The 19,896-nt window shown below is 48.5% G+C and overlaps 1 protein-coding gene across 2 annotated transcripts in view; it reads left to right on the top strand.

The window, feature by feature from the left end:
* LOC147596570 (E3 ubiquitin-protein ligase ARK2C-like) overlaps positions 1 to 19,896 on the top strand; it is a 73,776-nt gene that overhangs the window by 28,986 nt on the left and 24,894 nt on the right. For both annotated transcript variants that reach the window (XM_086769591.1, XM_086769592.1), the window contains exon 2: positions 14,511 to 14,820. In XM_086769591.1, coding sequence (XP_086625717.1) covers positions 14,511 to 14,820 — 310 coding nt within the window. The remainder of the gene's footprint in view (positions 1 to 14,510; positions 14,821 to 19,896) is intronic.

Here is a 19,896-nt window from a genome sequence, read left to right on the forward strand (position 1 = left end):
TTTTCCTCTCTCCTATTTTTCCTCTTCTTAAATGTTATCGCAGAGGTGTTATCAGGGAACATTCTGCTGCCAATTGGCTCGGCCCTGGCCAGCAGCAGGTCCACCCTAGGCCCGGCCAAGTCCACTAGACAAAGGGGAAACTACTTCTGGAAGCTTCTTACAGAAGCTGCCACTGTAGCCCCCCCCACTAAATAAAACCAGATCATTCCACCTCTCACCTCTAGCAAGTTACACATTTAAGAATTATAATTGAAATACACATACATCAACAAAAAAGAAAAGAAGTCCCCAAACCAAAATCAAAATAATATCCTCACAACATCAATGAAAGTTAACAATTTACACACAATTCACCACTTGTCCCTTCATCACAATTAGAACATAAATTCCTCATAATAATTTTGCTCTTTTGTCAAGTTCAGTCCCTGTTCTGTCCATTACTACTCCCAGTTAATAGCCTTATCTCAAATTCTTGGTGCCCAATGTGGGGCTCAAGAATAACTGTCATAGTTTAGCCCCTTCAGAACAAAGCTACACAGTCTCTCACTCACTCACTCGCTCCCCCCTCACTCTCCAATGGGACACAAATGAGAATTGATAAACAAAAGGCAGCAAAAACACATGGGTTGAGATGAAACAAACAAACAAACAAATTTAACAGCAATAACAGAAGAAAACAAAACAGTGATGGAAAACAAATACAGTACAATAGCTCACAACAAATCCCAACACCCAGGTTCCTCCCACAGAACAGGAAGCTCTCCTCAGCACCCTCCTCACTTACATACTGAGCATGATGTCACATGGGATGGAATGGCCCTTTGGCTCATTTGGGTAAACTTACCCCAGCTGTTGGCTAATTAGTTAACTATCCCAGCTGGGTGCCCCAGCCATAGGAGCCACCAGCTCTGGTTCTCCCCCCAGCTCAGGTGAATATTAACTCTATCCTAGCCAGAACCAGGACAATCAGTTAAGTTAAAAAGTGCCTGGTGTGCAGAAAGCCCTGGGGATACATGCTTTCCTTGCCACAGCATCTCCCCTTCCTCCCAACAGCTGACAGCTCACCTGACTCCAGTCATTGCCACTATTTGTATTCATAGGGCACTTATCCAGCTTTATAAACAACAATTTACAGGTTATTCTGCAACCTGTAACCAAACCTAACTACTTTATTTTATTCTCTCTGTTAACAGCAGCACCCGTGTCCCAAGGAGCTGAATTCCCTCTGAATGCCAGTTTTGTTTCTCAACAGCAAGGCTGGTCTGGAAAGCAAGATAGGGATGGCAACCTGGTGCTGCTAATGGGCTTCTCTAAGGGGGTTTGCTGGTCCAGTGGGGCTGAGGGCTGCGTAGCCTCCCTGTACCTGCTGTGCCTGCTGGTTATGTTGAATGGCAGCGTGAAGGTTTGCAAGGTAGATGTAGTAAAAACAATATCCATGAGAGAGAGGAGAATTGTTTCTGTCTGAGCGGGCTCGGCAAAACCACTGTCAGGAATGGTAAACATCAGAATGGGAGGTCAGCTTGAGGCCCAGCTGGGTGGTTTGCTCCTGTGTGCTATGGGAGGAGCAGTTCTTTGAGAGAAAACAGTAAAGAGAGATAAACTCACCTGCCATTGCCTTGGTAACCCTCCCTTCAGGTGACTTAAGGCTGCCTGGTTTGGTTTATCCCCTGCTGAGAAGCACTTTCTTCTCCCAGCAGCTCCTTCAGGCCCCTGATGCCTTCCATCCCATGAGGTGCCCATCGTGTCCAACCAAGGGGTTGATGCAGTGCGAGGACTCTGGACCCAGACCAATCTCCTGCCCTGCGATGCTTGGTTTAGCTCTGCCTGAACTCATTTGATGGGGAGCAGGCTGCTAGAGGTTGTGTGTTGCTCAAAGGAAGGAGCAGACTTTGCTGTTGGGGTCCCTTTCCTCCTCCCCTGCATCTTCTTCATCTGCTCAAGCCCCTCATTCCTCCCACGGCAGCTGGAGAAGATGTGAAACCAGGGGTTGCAGGCTTGCGTACGGGCCTCCCTCATCACCTAGCTTGGCTCATTCTGGATTTCTCGGTAGTTTCTGTGTCTTTAATATTTGCATGGATTAATCTTTTGGCTCTGCAGCAGCTTTTCTGTTTGAGATGGCTGGGTTTGCTTCTTTAGACTAGTTTAATTACTGGCACTCTATTGTTTTTAAATCTAAAAGAAAAAAAAAAGCAAGTCATTCATCAACAGCAAGCACAGGGAGCACAGACCCACTGCTGCTGTCTTTCCTGCAGACAGATTAAAGCCACCATGCATATGTCACTGAAATCGGGAATCAAACTCCTTAACAGCAATGTAGCATTAAGAAGCAGGCATTCTTTATTGCGGCGCCGGATGCACAGGGGATCGCTCCACCTAGCGTGCATGCCGGTCTGGAAATCTGGACAGAATATATTTAGTGATTTCATGCATAATCATCAGTAATTCCTGGAATATTGATACATAGTCATTAGTTTTCCTAGAAATCATCATCATATTCCCCACCCACTTGCCCATGCTCAGTCTTTTGAGTCGAGGGTCGTCTGGTGGTCCCGGGGGTCGTCAGAGCACCCCCTCCTTGAATTCACTGGTTGAACCTTCCTTAAAATCTCCATCTATGGTCTTGAGAACAGGTCACGGTGTTCCTTGATCTTCTCTACCTCCAAAGTACTGGCTCAGGGCCTGTTTTACACTCCATCCTCGAGGCCTACCTTTGTTCTACCATCCCTCTTAATTACCCCAGCTATGCTAGGCTAACTTCTAACAAACAGAATAATATATTTTCCTGACAATCCTAAAACTACCAGTTCTGTCTAAGGATTAATAGATTACATATGAAGTCTAGCCTATGTGACTGCATTTACATGGATAGCAAAAACTGCCTAATATTTCTACAATTTTCAAAAATCATATTGTTCTAAAATTATATTGCTTAATCATTTAATGTCATATAACACATGGATTTGCAGCAGACACACCTGACACCAGCCTGATGTGGCAAATGCTTCCCAGCTGCACATCATGCCTGGTGTTTTCTCCAGAGACCCAGCTGTGGGAGCTGGGTTACATCTCACGTGAACGAGAGGTGGGAAGACCTTGCTGTGTTGGAGGTAGCTTTAGGCACAGTGTTGCAATTTGTCCACCTAAAAATTCCTGCAATGACCTTATTGCAGCAGGAGGATGCTTCTTCCTTGGGTGTAACTGCTATGCCGTGTCAGAGTAGATTCACGTGAGTGACTTCTTGCTGTGATGTCTCCTACGTGCTTATAAGGTGGCTTGTGCTGGTGTTGCTCAAGGACAGATGGCCCAAAGTCCACCTGTATATTTGGGAGTTTTTCTTCCAATTCACCACTCCCTCATTCAGTGAGTTACCTGCATCCTATGGAAATCCATACCATATGTGCCTATCCCATTCCTCCTGGAGATTACACGTACGCGGGGCTGATGGCAGGCTGGGACCTTCTGGGACAAGGGGTGGGCTCCACAGCACGAGCCACCTGCTTCTAGCCAGCAAATTCCTCGTACCTCTCTTGCAAGTAGTTCTTCACTGGGTCTGCTGGGATTTGGGGAGGCTGAGATGTGGGACGAGCGCGTGGGGAGGCTCTGTGCATGCTGTTGGGTTGTAAGCTCAGAGTTGAGATGGAGAACTTGGTGGGAGGTTGTTTTGTGGGAAAATTTCCAACCCTATAGGATTGCCTTCAATCCTCCCTCCCAGCAAATGGGGCTGTGGCTCAGAGGGGACAATGAGTGGATCCCCACCCCGAGGAAAGGACATTTTCCTAAAGTAACATCTGCATAGTCCTCCTCAGGCCACATTGCATGACCCTGACCCAACATCAGCCCAGTTCCCCAAACCAATGCAACGTTCCCATACCCGGCAGCCCCCCACTGCCTCCTGCAAAAAAATCCCAGCCCCGCAGATAACAAAGCATTCGGATAGCAGCACCAGCTGGACAGTAGCCCAGCATCCCACTGGGGACCCTCTGATGTCTGGAGCTGACCATATGAGCAAAAATCACTGATATTTCTCTCTGCTCCAGCTGAGGTGGACTTTTGAAGGGCAGTCAAGCCATTGGGCTGGGGGCTTGGGGTGCCTCCTTGGCTTTTGGCCACTGGAAAGTAGCTGGCCTCAGTAGAGCAAAGTCTGAGTTTGGGGTAAATCTGAAAGTGCTAAAATCCCAGCGGATAGCTGATGAAGACCAATGCTCACCCAGGGGCTGGTTAGAAAGTGCTGGGCTACAATAACTGCCCAAACTCTGGAAAAGTGGGATGTCACAGGGATGCAATTAAAACAGCAATCCATCCTCGAAACGTTACCGACATTGATTGGGGAATTTTGCTGTGTTTTAGCTCTTCCTGAACATCAGGCTTAATGTGCCAATGATCGAATAACCTGGTGTTGCGAGTCAGCCCCAGAAATCTTAGGCCGCAATGCCAGTGCTGCGCTGAGTGAAAGACATTGATCCTGTTAAAGAGCGGATATTAAAAAGGCAAGATATGCATGAGAAATGGCATTGTGGACTGTGTGTATCTGGAAAAAACCTGCCATTCTTCAGTATAAACTGCTTTCCCAAAATTATCTGAAGGTAGGGAAAAAAAATCCCACACATTTTTCTTTTCCCATTTTACATATTTAAGCCAGAAAAATATGGCTTATGAGATATAAGCTATTTATTACCAAATAAAACTGCATCTGGGCCATGTGCTTCTGTGCCAAGTTTTGGTCCCACAAGAGCACAAACATCGGGAGTTAAGAGCCCCTCAAAAGTGAGGTGGATGATGGAAACATTGACTTAGTCTTAACTCTCTCAGGGATGCCAGATGCTCATTGAATTATTTCAGAAGCTGGCTGCAGGGAAATGAGATGCTGCCTGTGATGTGGAGCCATACCTGCAGCATCCTACCTGGTTGCTGCCGGGCCACCTGCAGCCCTGCAGGATATTCTTGATAGAATAAGCAGGAACCTGATTTCCTATTCCCATTGCGGTGGAAAAATGAGTTCCTTGCAATCAGCCTCCTTTGACTTCAGTGGGGGGGAAAATACCCACAAGTGGGTGGATTTTCATGCCAGAAGGGACAGCTGTTGTCAACTTCTCCATCCCACATCCCAAAATTAATTCTTGCCCCCAAGTAAGGGGACGTCCTTTAGGAAACCATCCATCCTGAGCTTTGTCAGCCCTGGTGCTGAGGAGGGGATTTTGGCTGTGGGTATGTGGTGCCCGGTGTTTCAGCCTGTGTTGGCTGCAGGTCAGTCTTGGCTGATGGGTGTTGTCAGGCTCATTACCAGGTTGACAAGCCTCATCCTGCCCAACCAGTGCAAGGTACTGTTTTAGGCTGTGCTCAACCACGGTTTCATCTTTGCTCTTTCTGACATGGAGACACAGGTCTTCTGCAGTGCCTTCCTCCAGGGTGCACACATGGCACCTTGGGCTCTTCTCCAAGCCTCCTTTCCTGGCTTTGGCACCAACATAAGGAGCTTACTGCTCCCAAGTAACCTCACCCCCTGCTTTTTATATAGCAAACACTTGTGCCTTCAGATGCTGCTGGGGCTCTGTGAGCTCATGGTTTGCTGATTACCAAAAATCACTTTCCCTCAGATAGCCTGCCACCTGCAAATAGGACCTGTATGTTTTTTCTTAGTTGGATGACTTTACATTTAGCCCTGTAAAATACATATTTCTTGCTATCTGGCTAGAGTTTTTGCTTGTATGTTATTACAGCAGGGCTTAGCAGCACTAACTCATGCCAGGACCTCATGCAGAAATGTAAAGTAAGAGCTATTTCTGCATCAAGAAACTGATGTTTTACTTATACTTTAAACACAGCTCTTTCTCTCAGAGTGACACATACCTATAAAATTCAGGATATTAAGTTTAATAGGGAACGAGCTTCCAGGATCTTTGATTTTTAGCTACAGACTTCTTATTCAGGGAGCATAAAAGGGGAATTGCCAGGACGTGGCATGTCAAGACTCACAGTAGCTGAGGGTTTCCCAGACCTGAGTTCAAGTCAGTTAAGCATAAGGAGCTGCTGAGCTGCCCTGACTCATGCCAGCTCGCTTCTGGCACCCACCGCATCTCACGCGGCTTCTCTTCAGCCTTGGTCCTTGGGATGGACCATGATGCTGGGAGTGCAAACAGGTCTGTGCACAGCACCTCCAACCAGTGCACAGTGATGGTCTAACTGCCGAAGTCCTTTAGGTTAATTAAATGAAGAGGTCCAGTGGGGACTGGCAACTTGCAGGAGCCCCACAGGTGGAAGCTCCCATGCTGAGGACTGCTCTTGGACCAGGGGGTGAGCTCATGGGCTTCAGGATCTTATAATGTTGTATGGGGGACTTATTAACCTTGCTGCATTTGCTGCATCCCATGGACCCATCTACCAGGAGTGTTTCTTCTCTCTCTCTTAAGAGATAATCTTCATTTTTTTGTACTCTAGCATTTGTAAGATGCTCCTGTCTTCTGTATATTGTCATTTGGAAGAAGTGCCAGCTGCTGAACGACACGTCTGGGAAGGAATTTGGACACTGTGAAAGCAAGGAATCATTGGAAACTCAAGTATTGAATTTCCCTTTCCAAACAACTGGCTGCAGCATATCGCTGCTTGTCAAAGTCGAAGGCTCCTGCATGCACAAGTCAGCATGTTTTTACATTCCCAAGGGCAGGGATAGGGCTCATTCCAAATGCTTCCCCATTTCTAACTGCAGGCAGAGCCAAGTAATAGACCTCTGTCACATCAGGACTTTTTTTTTAAGCCAAGGATTAATTCCTTCCCCTGGTTAATTTTCCCATTTCCAGGTTGGGGTGTAATTCACGTGGCTATAACACCCTGCTAGCAATGTATAATCACAAAAAGATGAGCTCTCTTCCCTCCTTTGACTAAAAGAGCCCCTGCCCCCCACCAACTCCCTTTTCAACTTTTTTTTAAACTGAGCTAACAGTTCAAACTTTGGAGAAGAGTCATTGAGCCCAGGTGCCTGCCAATCAACTGGGAAAAGCTCCGATGGTGTTTGCCTTCCCCACTGTATGGCACGTAAAACGGGCTTGGGTTACACATAGGAGCTGGCTGGGATGATGGTGGGGGAGAAGGGACGGGGTGAGCACATTAGATTGCACGGCTGATAGGCAAAGCCTCAAGAGTTGCCTTGAAGTTCAGGTACCAGCCAAACTCTCTCTGCACTTGGCAGCACCAGGATTTTGCTTGGGCATAAGCTCTGCAAATGGCCGAGCAGCCCAAAAATGTCATTGAGACCTGAGATGTGACCCCTGCTTTTAGCATGGCAGTTGAGGAAGAGTGATTCCTGTCAGCTGTTCATTCTCCATCCTTTCTGATGCCTTCAGACCAAACAGAAATGAGAAGCGTTATAAAAAAAAAAGTCACAGAGGGGTTTTGCAACATCCTGAAAGTCATGTCACCTCCAGCACCCTTTCCTGGCAGATGTGCAGAGCTGGACTCAAAACCGTGAGAAACGAGGCAGCTTAGGGAGGAAGAGCTGGGCTGGGTGGGAAACATCATGCCATGCTGTCAGGGCCACCCATCCCTCAAGGCATGTGAGAGCCTGGGAGGGAAGGAGTGAAACTGGGACCGTTAAATCTCAGAAAACATTTTCTTTCAGTGTGATTTGGTGTTTTTTTTTTTTTGTGTGATGATCCAAAAATCATAAATACACCCTTGAATGCCGTACATGAGAATAAAGCTATAATTAAAACATAGTGCGAAGTATAAAAGCAAAAAGACGGATTTAAGCGTAGCAACGCTGCTGAAGTGTTTCTCCTTCCTTTTCAGAAAATATTGCTAATTCAACACGTGCCTGTGAAACATCATCTTGAACAAAACTTTTTTTCCCCCTGAAGATAGCTGAAAAGGGTTACCGGACAAAACCCTCATCCAGTGCTGTATAAACAGCTGTCTCTCTCCCTTGATGGGTCCATGCTGCCTGGCCATATCCCATCACTAGCTCTTGCTGCTCCCCATCCCCACCACTCAGCATTGCTTCAGCCCTGACTTAAATATGCTGACAAACATTGGTTATTGCCAGTTGCAAGTAGTTTTGTTTTTTTTGGATGCTGAGTCTAGGCTCTGGAAGGAGTCCCACCTTGGCTTTTTTTGGGTGCATCAGGGCTGCATGTGGTTTCACCCCATGGTGTGCAGGAGAGGAGATGCTCTGCTCAGTGTTAGGAACCATGGGAGTGTGTACGAGCTTGTACTCCAGCCATGCCAGCTCATGCCACTCAGCAATTGAGAGGCTTTGTTAAGGCAAGAGGATGTTGAATGATGATCATACAAGCAGGCAGGGACAATCTGCAGTCTCCAAGGTCTGTGTTTATGTATTTTTCGGGACTAGCTGAGCTGTGTTTTGCTGTGCTTGCACAGAGGTCCGTAGAGGCGGGGTGTAATAAGGGCTCTTGGATGGCAGTGACCATCAAACCATTAAATGGCGATGGGGGAGCCCATCTCAGCCCTGTTCCCCTAAACCCCTTTGCAGCTCTTTTCCTTCAAATGTGTAAGACTTTGAGCAGGAGGATGATAAACCTCTAAAACCTTGTGTTTCCACCCAGGACGCAACTGTGCTCCGCCAACCACCACAGACCAGCCCTTTGCCCATCCTGACTTGGTCCCTGGCACTGCACAGCCTGGCCAAGTAAATAAGGAAAATGAAAATACTCTTTATCCATCGCTAACTTGTACCAAGGCTGCTCTTTGCCTGGCCATGAGCTGGTGCTGGGGTCTGCTACCTGTTGCATGGCACTAGATGCGTGGGATGGCAGACTGCACCCTGGGCTGGATTTGAGCTGACTGCCTATTATTTTTGGCATGGTTCTTGCCGTTTGCTAAACAAAATGAGAAAGCTTTTGGCGAAGGTGCTGAAAGTGAGACAGATTCCTTCCTGTCTGATATTTTTTTCTCAAATTCTTTCCTCCTCCTCTTCCACTCTCCCTGCCCCGATCTCCTCGTCCTGCAGTTTGCTATTCTATAACAAGTGAGACCGCATGATATCTCCCTCTGTGCAAGACTGCGAAGCTTTTATGCAACTGACTATACTGTGGATTTGGTCTGGAGGTTTATTTTTTTATTTTCCAGGTGCATTGTCACCCCTCATTTCCTATTAGTAAGTCAATTTAACTCATTTAATAAGGGTATATTTACAAATAATTTGTGAATACAGGGTTAACACGTGGCTGATGGCACCAGGCAATTAGTAGCTTGTTTGTGCAAGTCCCCATGGAGGTCCTTCTCCATGTGCCATGTGAAGCCGGAGCTGCTCCCACGATTATAGCCTTTACTCACTGTATACTGTCCAGATCGACGCTAACTTCCCACCGTGTTGCTGTCTCTGAGGGGAATGTTAATGGACATCCAGCAGGCTGGACATGGGGACATGTGTTTCCAGGTTGGCCTCAGGTCAAAAGCTTCTCAGGGCTGGTGAGGACTGCAGTGTCTCTGCAGCAAGGACATGGGGCTTCCCCTTCCCTCTTCAGCTGGAGGAGACAAGTGTTTGCAGAAAAGGCCACTGAAGCTGATGAACCTGGTAGGTGCCCTTGGAGTAGGCCATAAAAACCCATCCAAGATCTGGCTGACCCCTCTTCCTTCAAAATCAAGGTATCCCAGTGGTATCCCCATTCTGCTGTAGGATGAGGACCAAAACCCGAGCTCATTGAGCTGGGAGAAGGTCTCTGCCTTGCCAACCCCAGAGGAACATTGCCTTCCCACAGCCACCGCTGGGGCAGGCAGTGGGGAACATGGCTCATGGAGGGTGCGATTAGCAGCTCTGGAGCTTGGTAGGCACAGTTTCCAACCTCATCGTCTTTGCTGCAGAAATGTCCTCAAAGCTTAGCTAACGAAAATGGCAGCCCTGCCCTTGTTCTGGGGAGTAAAAACAAAAGCTGGAGTGGGGTATCTGAACTGGCTTTTAGTCATGGATTGCTCTCTACTGTGGCAGACATTACTGTCCAGGCAAAAAGCAGATTAAATCCATGAATCAAATTTTCTTGAAACATTTTATTGACAATGCTTGTCGGTTCCAATGCAAGTGTGATCTAGGACCAAACTGCAGCTTGGGAAAGAGAAGGAAGATATTCTAGCAGAGTAATCATTAGTAGACATTGCTAGTGTGAGATCCTCCATTACGTTGAATAGTGGTAAGCGCCCGTGAGCCAGATTCTGGTGTTGGTCATGGTGAGTTACCCGGAGTAAGACTGCTCAGCTGGTGTCAGCAGGGTGACACTGGATTTACCTTCTATATGCAAGATCAACGTGTGGATGTGGAAAGTAGTCTCCACCAAGGCCCCTTGGGGCTAGATAAGATGAACAGAAGAAGGTAAACTTGAAAATAGATAACTCGGAGATGAAATGTTCTGTTGTGCACTGCTATTTGTTTGTCAGGGCTTTCTGGGGTTCAACAATATCATGCTTGGCAAGGACTGGCTCTTTGCTGTGCAAGCTGGTTCACTTATGCCAGCTGTATGATTTGATGACTGCTAATAAGCATAGATTTACTGAAGTATTCCCCAAAGTCTTTGCTTTACTGTCAAAATCCTCATCAGCAATTGGAATAGTTGTAGGGAATGAATAGTTGTAGGGAATGAACAATTACAACACAAGATAACGAATTATGTTAAGACAAATTGATGGGTTTTATTTAATCATATGGTTCTTGGTCACATCTTGATAGTATTTTTCCTATGGAGGAAAATGCACATTGCACCAGTAGATACCAGAAAAAAATACTAAAACATGCTTGTTTTAATTGACTAGTGCCTAAACATAAGGCAAATTAACTCTCTGTACCAAAACAAAATGGGTTAGGCTTTTATTTTAGGTTATATTGGCTCTACATGGGCTGTGCATGCCTTCCTGCCCAGACAGGAGAAATAAAGTTTGCACTTTCTGGACCGCAGGAAAGTGTATGACCAAGTTCCTCGCAAGGACTGTCTTGGTGTGGGAGGAAAAATTCAAGTCAAAAGCTCTGATCAGATGATCTGCCCACTCTGTGCTCTCTAGTTCATCATGGCTCTGGCATCAAAGGTCTTGCAGATGTTTCACTAAATCAGACTAAGGCCTCCCAAGATACAGCAAAAGGCTGGAAATCCTTGGCTAAGGTTGCATCAGGCATCAAGAGAGAAGAAACGCAGAGGATGAGAGACTCACTTTTTCTGCTTTACTTATGTGCTACAAATTTTGTCCCAGTAAATGTGGAGACCGGTCACGAGTGGCGTCCCTCAGGGGTCTGTGCTGGGCCTGGCCCTGTTCAACATCTTTGTCGGCGACATGGACAGTGGGATAGAGTGCACCCTCAGCAAGTTCGCCGACGACACCAAGTTGTGTGGTGCCGTCGACACGCTGGAAGGGAGGGATGCCATCCAGAGGGACCTTGACAGGCTGGAGAGGTGGGCCCGTGCCAACCTCATGAAGTTCAACCAGGCCAAGTGCAAGGTCCTGCACCTGGGTCATGGCAATCCCAGGCACAAATACAGGCTGGGCGGGGAATGGATTGAGAGCAGCCCTGAGGAGAAGGACTTGGGAGTGCTGGTGGATGAGAAGCTCAACATGAGCAGGCAATGCACCCTTGCGGCCCAGAAGGCCAACCGCATCCTGGGCTGCATCAAGAGAAGCGTGGCCAGCAGGTCGAGGGAGGTGATTCTCCCCCTCTACTCTGCCCTGGTGAGACCCCACCTGGAGTACTGTGTCCAGTTCTGGAGCCCCCAACACAAGAAGGACATGGACCAGTTGGAGAAGGTCCAGAGGAGGGCCACGAAGATGATAAAAGGGCTGGAGCACCTCTCTTATGAGGACAGGCTGAGAGAGTTGGGGCTGTTCAGCCTGGAGAAGAGGAGGCTCCGGGGAGACCTGATAGCGGTCTTCCAGTACCTCAAGGGGGCCTATAAGAAAGATGGGGAGAGGCTGTTCAGTAGGGCCTGTTGCAATAGGACAAGGAGTAATGGTTTTAAAATAGAGGTGGGTAGATTTAGACTGGAAATTAGGAAAAAATTTTTTACGATGCGAGTTATAGAACACTGGAACAGGTTGCCCAGAGATGTGGTGGAGGCCCCATCCCTGAAAACGTTCAAGGCCAGGCTGGATGAGGCTCTGAGCAACCTGATCTAGTTGGGGATGTCCCTGCTCCTTGCAGGGGGGTTGGACTAGATGACCTTTGAAGGTCCCTTCCAACCCTAACCATTCTATGATTCTATGATTCTATGATTCTATGAATATCACTAAGCTTAATTTTCTTGTGTCCTCCTAAGTCAGATTTGTTTGAAATACAATTAAACTTCTGCCTGGTGGCACAGGCTGGTGTGTTTGGGTGTGCAGGGGGATTAGCACTCTCATCTGCTCTAGCACCTTGTCTTCAGTTGCTATGAAGACCTGGAGGTGTAAAATGGCTCACTCGTGACATGCCGTAGATGTTTTCCATTGGGAGGACTCATGGCCATTAGAGGTTGAGCAATTCACCGTGAGTTGCTCTGCACGTACCCAGCAAACACAGCAGTTAGGAGGCATCTCCCCACGATTGTGGTGTTGCTCAGCTTGAGCAATGGGCCAGGGCAGCACAGGATTCCCATTTCTTTACTCAGCCTTTACCTGCCGGTGGTGTACGCTGAATTGGGGCCAAGCCGGTGGCAGCAAATATAACCTGCAGTACCAGAGGGATGGGGTACATGGATGGCTCATGGGTTTGGCTTTGCAGCTCCATCATTGAGGAATGGCAGATCTGATCCCATCTCCTCTGATTTTAATTAATAAGGTAGTCGAATCATGCTGTTATCTGACAGCATGAGAAATTATCACCTTAAGAAGTTCTGCTGCTGGTGGCACACACATTTGTTACCCGCTGCCTCTCTCAGATGGACACTACAGAGGATTATTTTGTATTTAAGAGATACCATGTGTAATTACTTAGGCACAGTTTTGCAAATTATTTGTTTCTGTTAGCTCCTCTCCCATTGTTTCTTTTGCTGGCATCTGGCTTGGTTTGTGCATCTTCTATTTCCATATGGATGTGAACAGAAAGTGCTCGGGGCTCTCTGAGCTGCTGTGATGGACTGGCTGGCAGAAGTGAGATGTGAGCAGAAGGGATCTGGGCGAAGAAGGCATCATGGGCATGTCTGGCCTGTGTCTTGGGATGACATTCAGTATCTCTTGGTGCTGTTGTTCCTGGAAAAAAAAAAAAAAGATTTTTTTTTTTTTAGGAAGATGAGGTATTCAAAAAACTGCATAAAAGGGTAGATGTCCTATCCTGGGGCTGATCCTCAGCAAAGAAGCATTTCTAACAGCCTTACTCAAGTCTCATCCTTCACCTCTGAGCTGCCTCTCTCCCTAGTTTAAGAACCAAAAGTTTTGCTGTGATGCCTTTAAATGCTCCAGGAATGTAGGAATTAATGTGCTGGTGTCCTGGTTTTGGCGGATTGGGCCAAGGGCCCATCCAAGCAAGGATCTTGAGGGAGGTGCAAGCCAGAGCCAGATGATTTGCAAAATCCCTTCGCTATGGATATCTTTCACACCTCATTTCTTCCTCATTCCCATCAATTTCATGGCTGGTCTCATAGCAGTCCGTGTTGTGTTTCCTGCAGCTGCTCTCTTCCTGCAGGCAGCTCATGAGATGGGCTATTGAAGGGCCTCAGCAAAGACAAAAACGTATGGTCTTAATCTTAGCTCTTAGAGGTGGAAGGTGTCTCATTCATGTCCTGCAGTCAGCAAAACACAGTTTCTTAGAGCAGAGATTATTTCCTTGCCTATGAGATATGTTTAGACAGGCAAAGAAATACCTTGAATTGCATGGGAAGTCAGCAAGCTTTGAAAACTTCCGCAAGCTCCCAACCCATGAAAATATATTTTAGAAAAGAGGGTGGTTTTTTTTCCCCTTTCTAAAATGTTGAGGATTTTTCATACAATCATAGAATGGTTAGGATTGGAAGGGACCTTCAAAGGCCATCTAGTCCAACCCCCCTGCAAGGAGCAGGGACATCCCCAACTAGATCAGGTTGCTCAGAGCCTCATCCAGCCTGGCCTTGAATGTTTCCAGGGATGGGGCATCTATCACCTCTCTGGGCAACCTGTTCCAGTGTTTCACCACCCTCATTGTAAAAAATTTCTTCCTTACATCTAGTGTAAATCTACCCTCTTTTAGTTTAAAGCCATTACCCTTTGCCCTATCGCTACAGGCCCTATTAAAATTTTTGTTCCTTTTCTCTTTAAGACAGGCAAACCAAAACAAGCTGAAGCAGTTTTCATTAGTATACACCTCAAGTATACACTTCAATTTGGAGCCAAAATGTCACTTTGAACCCAAATCCATGTTTTGGTTCCAATGTTTTTGGAGGAAATAAACTATTAGTCAAAATCAACATTTTCCCATGTAATCAATGTTAACTGACCTGTTCTCTCCTTTTTAACCCTTTTGACAGAGGAGAGAAACAGCTGTTTGCTGAATTCTTGCCCTGGATGGGCAACCACCAGGCTGAGGTGTCCCAGCCGCCACTGGCCCCCGTGACGGCCATGCTCTTCTCTTCCAGGTGCTCCTTTTCAAAGGTCTCAGCATCCCCATGCTACCTCCTGCCGGCACTTCCACCTGGGTCCCCAGCCTCAGCTCTCTGCCGACTTCACCCTGCCTCATGCAGTGCAGCCCCAGCCGGGGCTGACCCCCCACATAGCCCCCACGCACCAGCACAGCAGTCCTCTGCACCAGCCCCTGGTGCCAGTGCCAGCCCTGCCCTTCCAGGACGTGGCTGGACCCTCCTTCCTACCTCAGGCGCTTCACCAGCAATACCTCCAGCAGCAGCAGCTCCTCGAGGCACAGCACCGCCAGCTCATACCCCATCCCAGGTAAGGGAGTCTTACTCTTCTTGAAGGATGCTGAGAAGCTACATCACTCAGCAAATTGGCTTCTGCAAAATCCCAGCGGTACGTGCTGGCAACATTGGGTTTTCTTCACAAGTTTGTTTGTGTACTCCCAATCCATCCACCAGAAGGGAAGCTGCAGGGCAGGTTGTACCTGGGGTTGTACCTTTCCCATGGGGGTCCATACCATGCTCATCTAGTATGTCCCAAGGTCACCTATAGGATGGTAACACCGTGATGCTAACACCTTGGTACTGCAGTGAACTTGTCCTGCATGACAGAGAGAGGAGTAGACCGCATGCATGAGCTACCTCCTCGTAGCTGCTGTTTCAAAACCATGTAAGAAATTTTATCCACCTGTCTCATCAGGTTTTGCACATAGAATCATATAATAGTTTGGGTTGGAAGGGACCTTTAAGGGACATGAAGAGCTTGCTCCTCTGGGTCTACATAGACTTCCCAACTCCATGAGGGAATGACCCCGTTGACCTCTGGCACATTCAATCACAGAAAGCAGCCTAAATTCAGAATGAATCCCTAGTAATGGGATTCTGGGTCATGCCTTTAAAAGTGAATCATCTGAGCTGTGGCTGCATGAAAAGTTATTTATCTAGTGTGGGGTAACGTTAGCAGGGCTGCATGTATGCAGGAGGGGCGGTCCGTGGCGATTCACACACTGGACGTGGATGAGTCCACAAGTGCAGGGGGCAGGTGCATCCATGTACGTGGTGGGCATGGATAAGTCCATGAGCGCAGGGGGCAGGTGTGTCCACGTACGTGGTGGGCACGGGTAAGTCCATGAGTGTAGGGGTAGGTGCATGGTGGGCACGGGTAAGTCCACGAGTGCAGGGGGCAGGTGCGTCCGCGTACGTGGTGGGCACGAATAAGTCCATGAGCGCAGGGGGCAGGTGCGTCCGCGTACGTGGTGGGCACGGGTAAGTCCATGAGCGCAGGGGGCAGGTGCCTGCTTTGGTTTTGGTAATAGATAGTTTTCCCCAGGTCGAGTCTGTTTTGCCCGTGACGGTGGCTTTAAGGATCTCTCGCCGCGGCCGCCGCCAGGCACGCCCCCCACGCCCCCCCCATCCGGCGGGGCGGGGGCAGCTTACCCAAAAACTGCCATGGTTACGGATACTCCCGTCTGAGCTGAGCAGTGGCCTTTAGCAAGAGAAAAGCTGCACCATTTGAATGAGTGAGCTGACGAGCGATTACAACTTGGACGTACAAAGCCAACAGACAGTTCCTAGAATACACCTGTGTTTGTAATACAGGAAAATCGGATGCTCCTCGATTCACATTTTCTGTGCCTTCAATCAATGCGGGAGAACCTCATCAGCGATATCACTGGACGGTACTTCCGCAGGGTATGAAAAATAGTCCAACCATCTGCCAATGGTACGTCGCACAGGCCATAGCACTGGTAAGGCGCTTGCATAGGAACAGCCTCATTTATCATTATATGAATGATATCTTAATTGCAGCACCCAATGAGTCTCTGGTGGCCAGAGTTCTTAATGATATCACCAGCGCATTATCCGGATTTAAATTGGTTATTGCTCAAGAAAAAATTCAAAAGGTATGTCCCTAGCAGTATCTCGGCTGACAAATTATGGAAAAAAATAATTAAGCCGCAAAAGTTAAAAATTCGTCAAACAGTGTTTACCTTAAACGATTTGCAGAAATTGCTGGGAGCTATCAACTGGGTATGCCTGGTATTAGGCCTCTACAGAATTGCTTTCTCCACTATTCCAAATACGTAAGGGAGACTCAGATTTAACCTCTCCTAGGAGACTCACTCCAGAAGGCATTACAAACAGTTTTGCTATAGATTTCCATTCATTTGCCTAAGCAACCAATGCTGCAATTTTTAAGAGAATTAATGTTGTATCCAGCAACTCATTTAAGTTGCACTCCCATGAAAAATGCCTTGACAATATTTACGGATGGATCAGGAAAAACGCACAAATCTGTAATTGTGTGGAAGAAAAATGATAAGTGGCATCATGATGTACAATTGGCAGAAGGTTCAACCCAAATTGTAGAACTTACAGTGGTGGTATGAGCCTTGTATAAGTGGAAAGATGAATCCCTCAATATTGTCTCCGAGTCTGCCTATGTGGTCAATGTAATACAATGCGCTGAACAGGCAATGTTAAAGGAAATTAATAATCCTTTGTTGTATGACCAGTTTCAAAAAAAAATGGTGGGCACGGATAAGTCCATGAGCGCAGGGGGCAGGTACGTCCACATACGTGGTGGCACGGGTAAGTCCATGAGCGCAGGGGGCAGGTGCGTCCACGTACGTGGTGGGCACGGGTAAGTCCATGAGCGCAGGGGGCGGGTGCGTCCACGTACATGGTGGGCACGGATAAGTCCATGAGCGCAGGGGGCGGGTGCGTCCGCGTACGTGGTGGGCACGGGAAGTCCATGAGTGTAGGGGTAGGTACATGGTGGGCACAGATAAGTCCATGAGCGCAGGGGGCAGGTGCGTCCACGTACGTGGTTGGCACGGGTAAGTCCATGAGCGCAGGGGGCAGGTGCGTCCGCGTACGTGGTGGGCACGTGTAAGTCCATGAGCGCAGGGGGCAGGTGCGTCCGCGTACGTGGTGGGCACGGATAAGTCCATGAATGCAGGGGGCGGGTGCATCCACGTACATGGTGGGCACGGATAAGTCTACGAGTGTAGGGCTAGGTGCATGGTGGGCACGGATAAGTCCACGAGTGCAGGGGGCAGGTGCGTCCACGTACGTGGTGGGCACGGGTAAGCCCATGAGTGTAGGGGTAGGTGCGTGGTGGGCACGGATAATTCCAGGGGCGCAGGAGGCGGGTGCGGTTGCGTGCGTAGCGGGTGTACGGGTATTTAACCCTGTGTTGCGCAGCATTAAATTGAAGGCTTGGCTTGACGGTATCCGTGCGATGCCCTGCTTTCCCTGGGGCGGGGCTCCGGTGCGTCCTGGGTTGGTTTGCTGGCAGGAGAGCCGGCAAGTGGTGACCCCGACGTGAGACAGGTCCGGACGCTTTTGAGCTGGGGCCGCGCGGCGGTCGTGCCTGCCTGCTGTTAGGATGGCGTCCATCTCTGATACAGTGAAGGTATTAAAGGCGTTGGGTAAAGATGTGAATTGTCCGGTGCACAGGGCACCGTTGACGGAGTTCATCCTATGGATGCAGAAAAGGGGCTTGATTAACAAGCCGGGAGAGGTGATGGACGTGGCGCGGTTACAGGCGGCGGGGAAAGAGTTACTGGAAGAAGGGGGGGTCGGAACGAAGGGTGTGGCGACGCGGCTGGAGACCTTAGGTTCGGTGAAAAGACTGCTGGCTAAGGCTCGAGAGGCGCGCCAAGTGTGGGTTGCGGCTTTAACTGCAATCAAAGAAGGGTGGCCCTCGGAAGGGGAGGGGGACGAACGGGCTCGAGACGGCGCGGAGGGGACGGGGGGTGGCGCTCCGGTGGTCTGCCTCGTTCGGCCGGGAGCCTCTGATGGTGGTAGAGGGGCGATGGAATTTGGGTGTACTCCCCCGTGTATCACGCCTTCCTTGCCGGAGGAGCCTGACCCGAAAGAACAACCCCCCAAATACGAGGACACAGAAATGCCCTCTGTCTCTCCTTCTGCCCCATCGGCTCCACCGCTTGTGGATTTGCGGAGGGGCGATAGTGAGGCGGGAGCCAGTTTCGAGGTGGCGCCCGAGGAGTCGCGGGGTGCGGAGCGGGGTCCGAGCGCTTTCCCGGTGGGGAAAAGAGCCGCGGTCCCCGAGACCAAGGATAAAGCGGCGGGTGATAGAGCCGCGGTCCTCCAGACCAGAACGACGAGAAGCACTGCTTCAAAGGAACATAAATCAGTTTTAACGAGTCTAACAAAAGTGTTAGAAGAACAGAACTGTGCTATTAATAACACTGACCTGAAGAGCTTGTTGACTTGGGTGTCCGCTCACGTATCAGACGCAAACCTCTGTAATCTATATACGGTGGGCTCCTGGAACACCATAGGTATTGGACTGTGGGACTGTGCAACGTGGGGTGACCCTGCTGCTCAAAGGCTATTACCGGTGTGGCGTGTAATGTTTGAAGCCTTGAAGAATCACACGCAGAAAGGAGATTCAACAGCACCCGTTACCCCGTCTGCTCCTTCGTCCATGGAAACAAAGACTAACAGCGAGCCAGAAAATCCCTTTGATCCAGGTCCCATAGATCCAGAAAAGGAGCCTTCGGTCTTTGGAGCTTCCTTGTTATAGAGGTGGCGTGTTTGTGTGTGTGTGTGTGTATAAGCATGAAGTAAATGGTGTGGAATAAGGGATGAATACTGTCTTGGTTTTAGCAGGGATGGAGTTAATTTTCCTCTTAGAAGCTTTGGGTTTTGTATGTGAAGAATGTTGATAAAAATGCTCTGATGATAAGGGTTGTTGTAAATGAGACCAAGGACACTGTCTGGCTTTCCAAGTCTCGTTAATGAGCAGGTGCAGGGAATGGAGCCAAAAAAGAAAAAAAGTGAAAATAAGAATCTGGAAACAGGTAATTGGGAAGGACCATTCCCTCTTATGACGTGGGGGAAAGGATACGCTTGTGTCTCTACAGGAGCAGCAAACAAGTGGATCCCTGCACGATGGGTACGGCCAGCGCTCCAAGCCGCCTTGCGTTTGTCGGATTCTTAACAAGCTGTGTGGCAGCTCCATGGGCATCAGTCACGGAGGGAACAAACGTGCGGGTAACTATGGCTGGTGCCACAGGGTGGGGCGCCATTTGTCTGTCTGTATCATCTGCAAATAAGCCTTTCAGAACATGCTTGGGCAATCTGCCAGATCAGATAGCGGTAGGACGGCAACTCTGTGTAAAACAACAGCAGCCAAGAGTGCTAAATTACAAGAGATGGAACTTTTGGGATCACTAAAGATGGACTTCTGCCTATTTTCTTTAACTATTCAGGAGCTAATGTTTCTAGAGGGGTAATGATTGTGAATGCTTTAAGACCTATACCTTGCAACGGCACAGCATGGTGTAATCACGCGAGCACATATCAAAACCCAGACAGCATAAAAGGCCTAAACGAAGTACGCATAGCTTTGAATCTGATT

The sequence above is a fragment of the Chlamydotis macqueenii genome, chromosome W (genome assembly GCF_036417535.1).
Source record: "Chlamydotis macqueenii isolate bChlMac1 chromosome W, bChlMac1.mat, whole genome shotgun sequence".
In the NCBI taxonomy this organism is placed as follows: Eukaryota; Metazoa; Chordata; class Aves; order Otidiformes; family Otididae; genus Chlamydotis; species Chlamydotis macqueenii.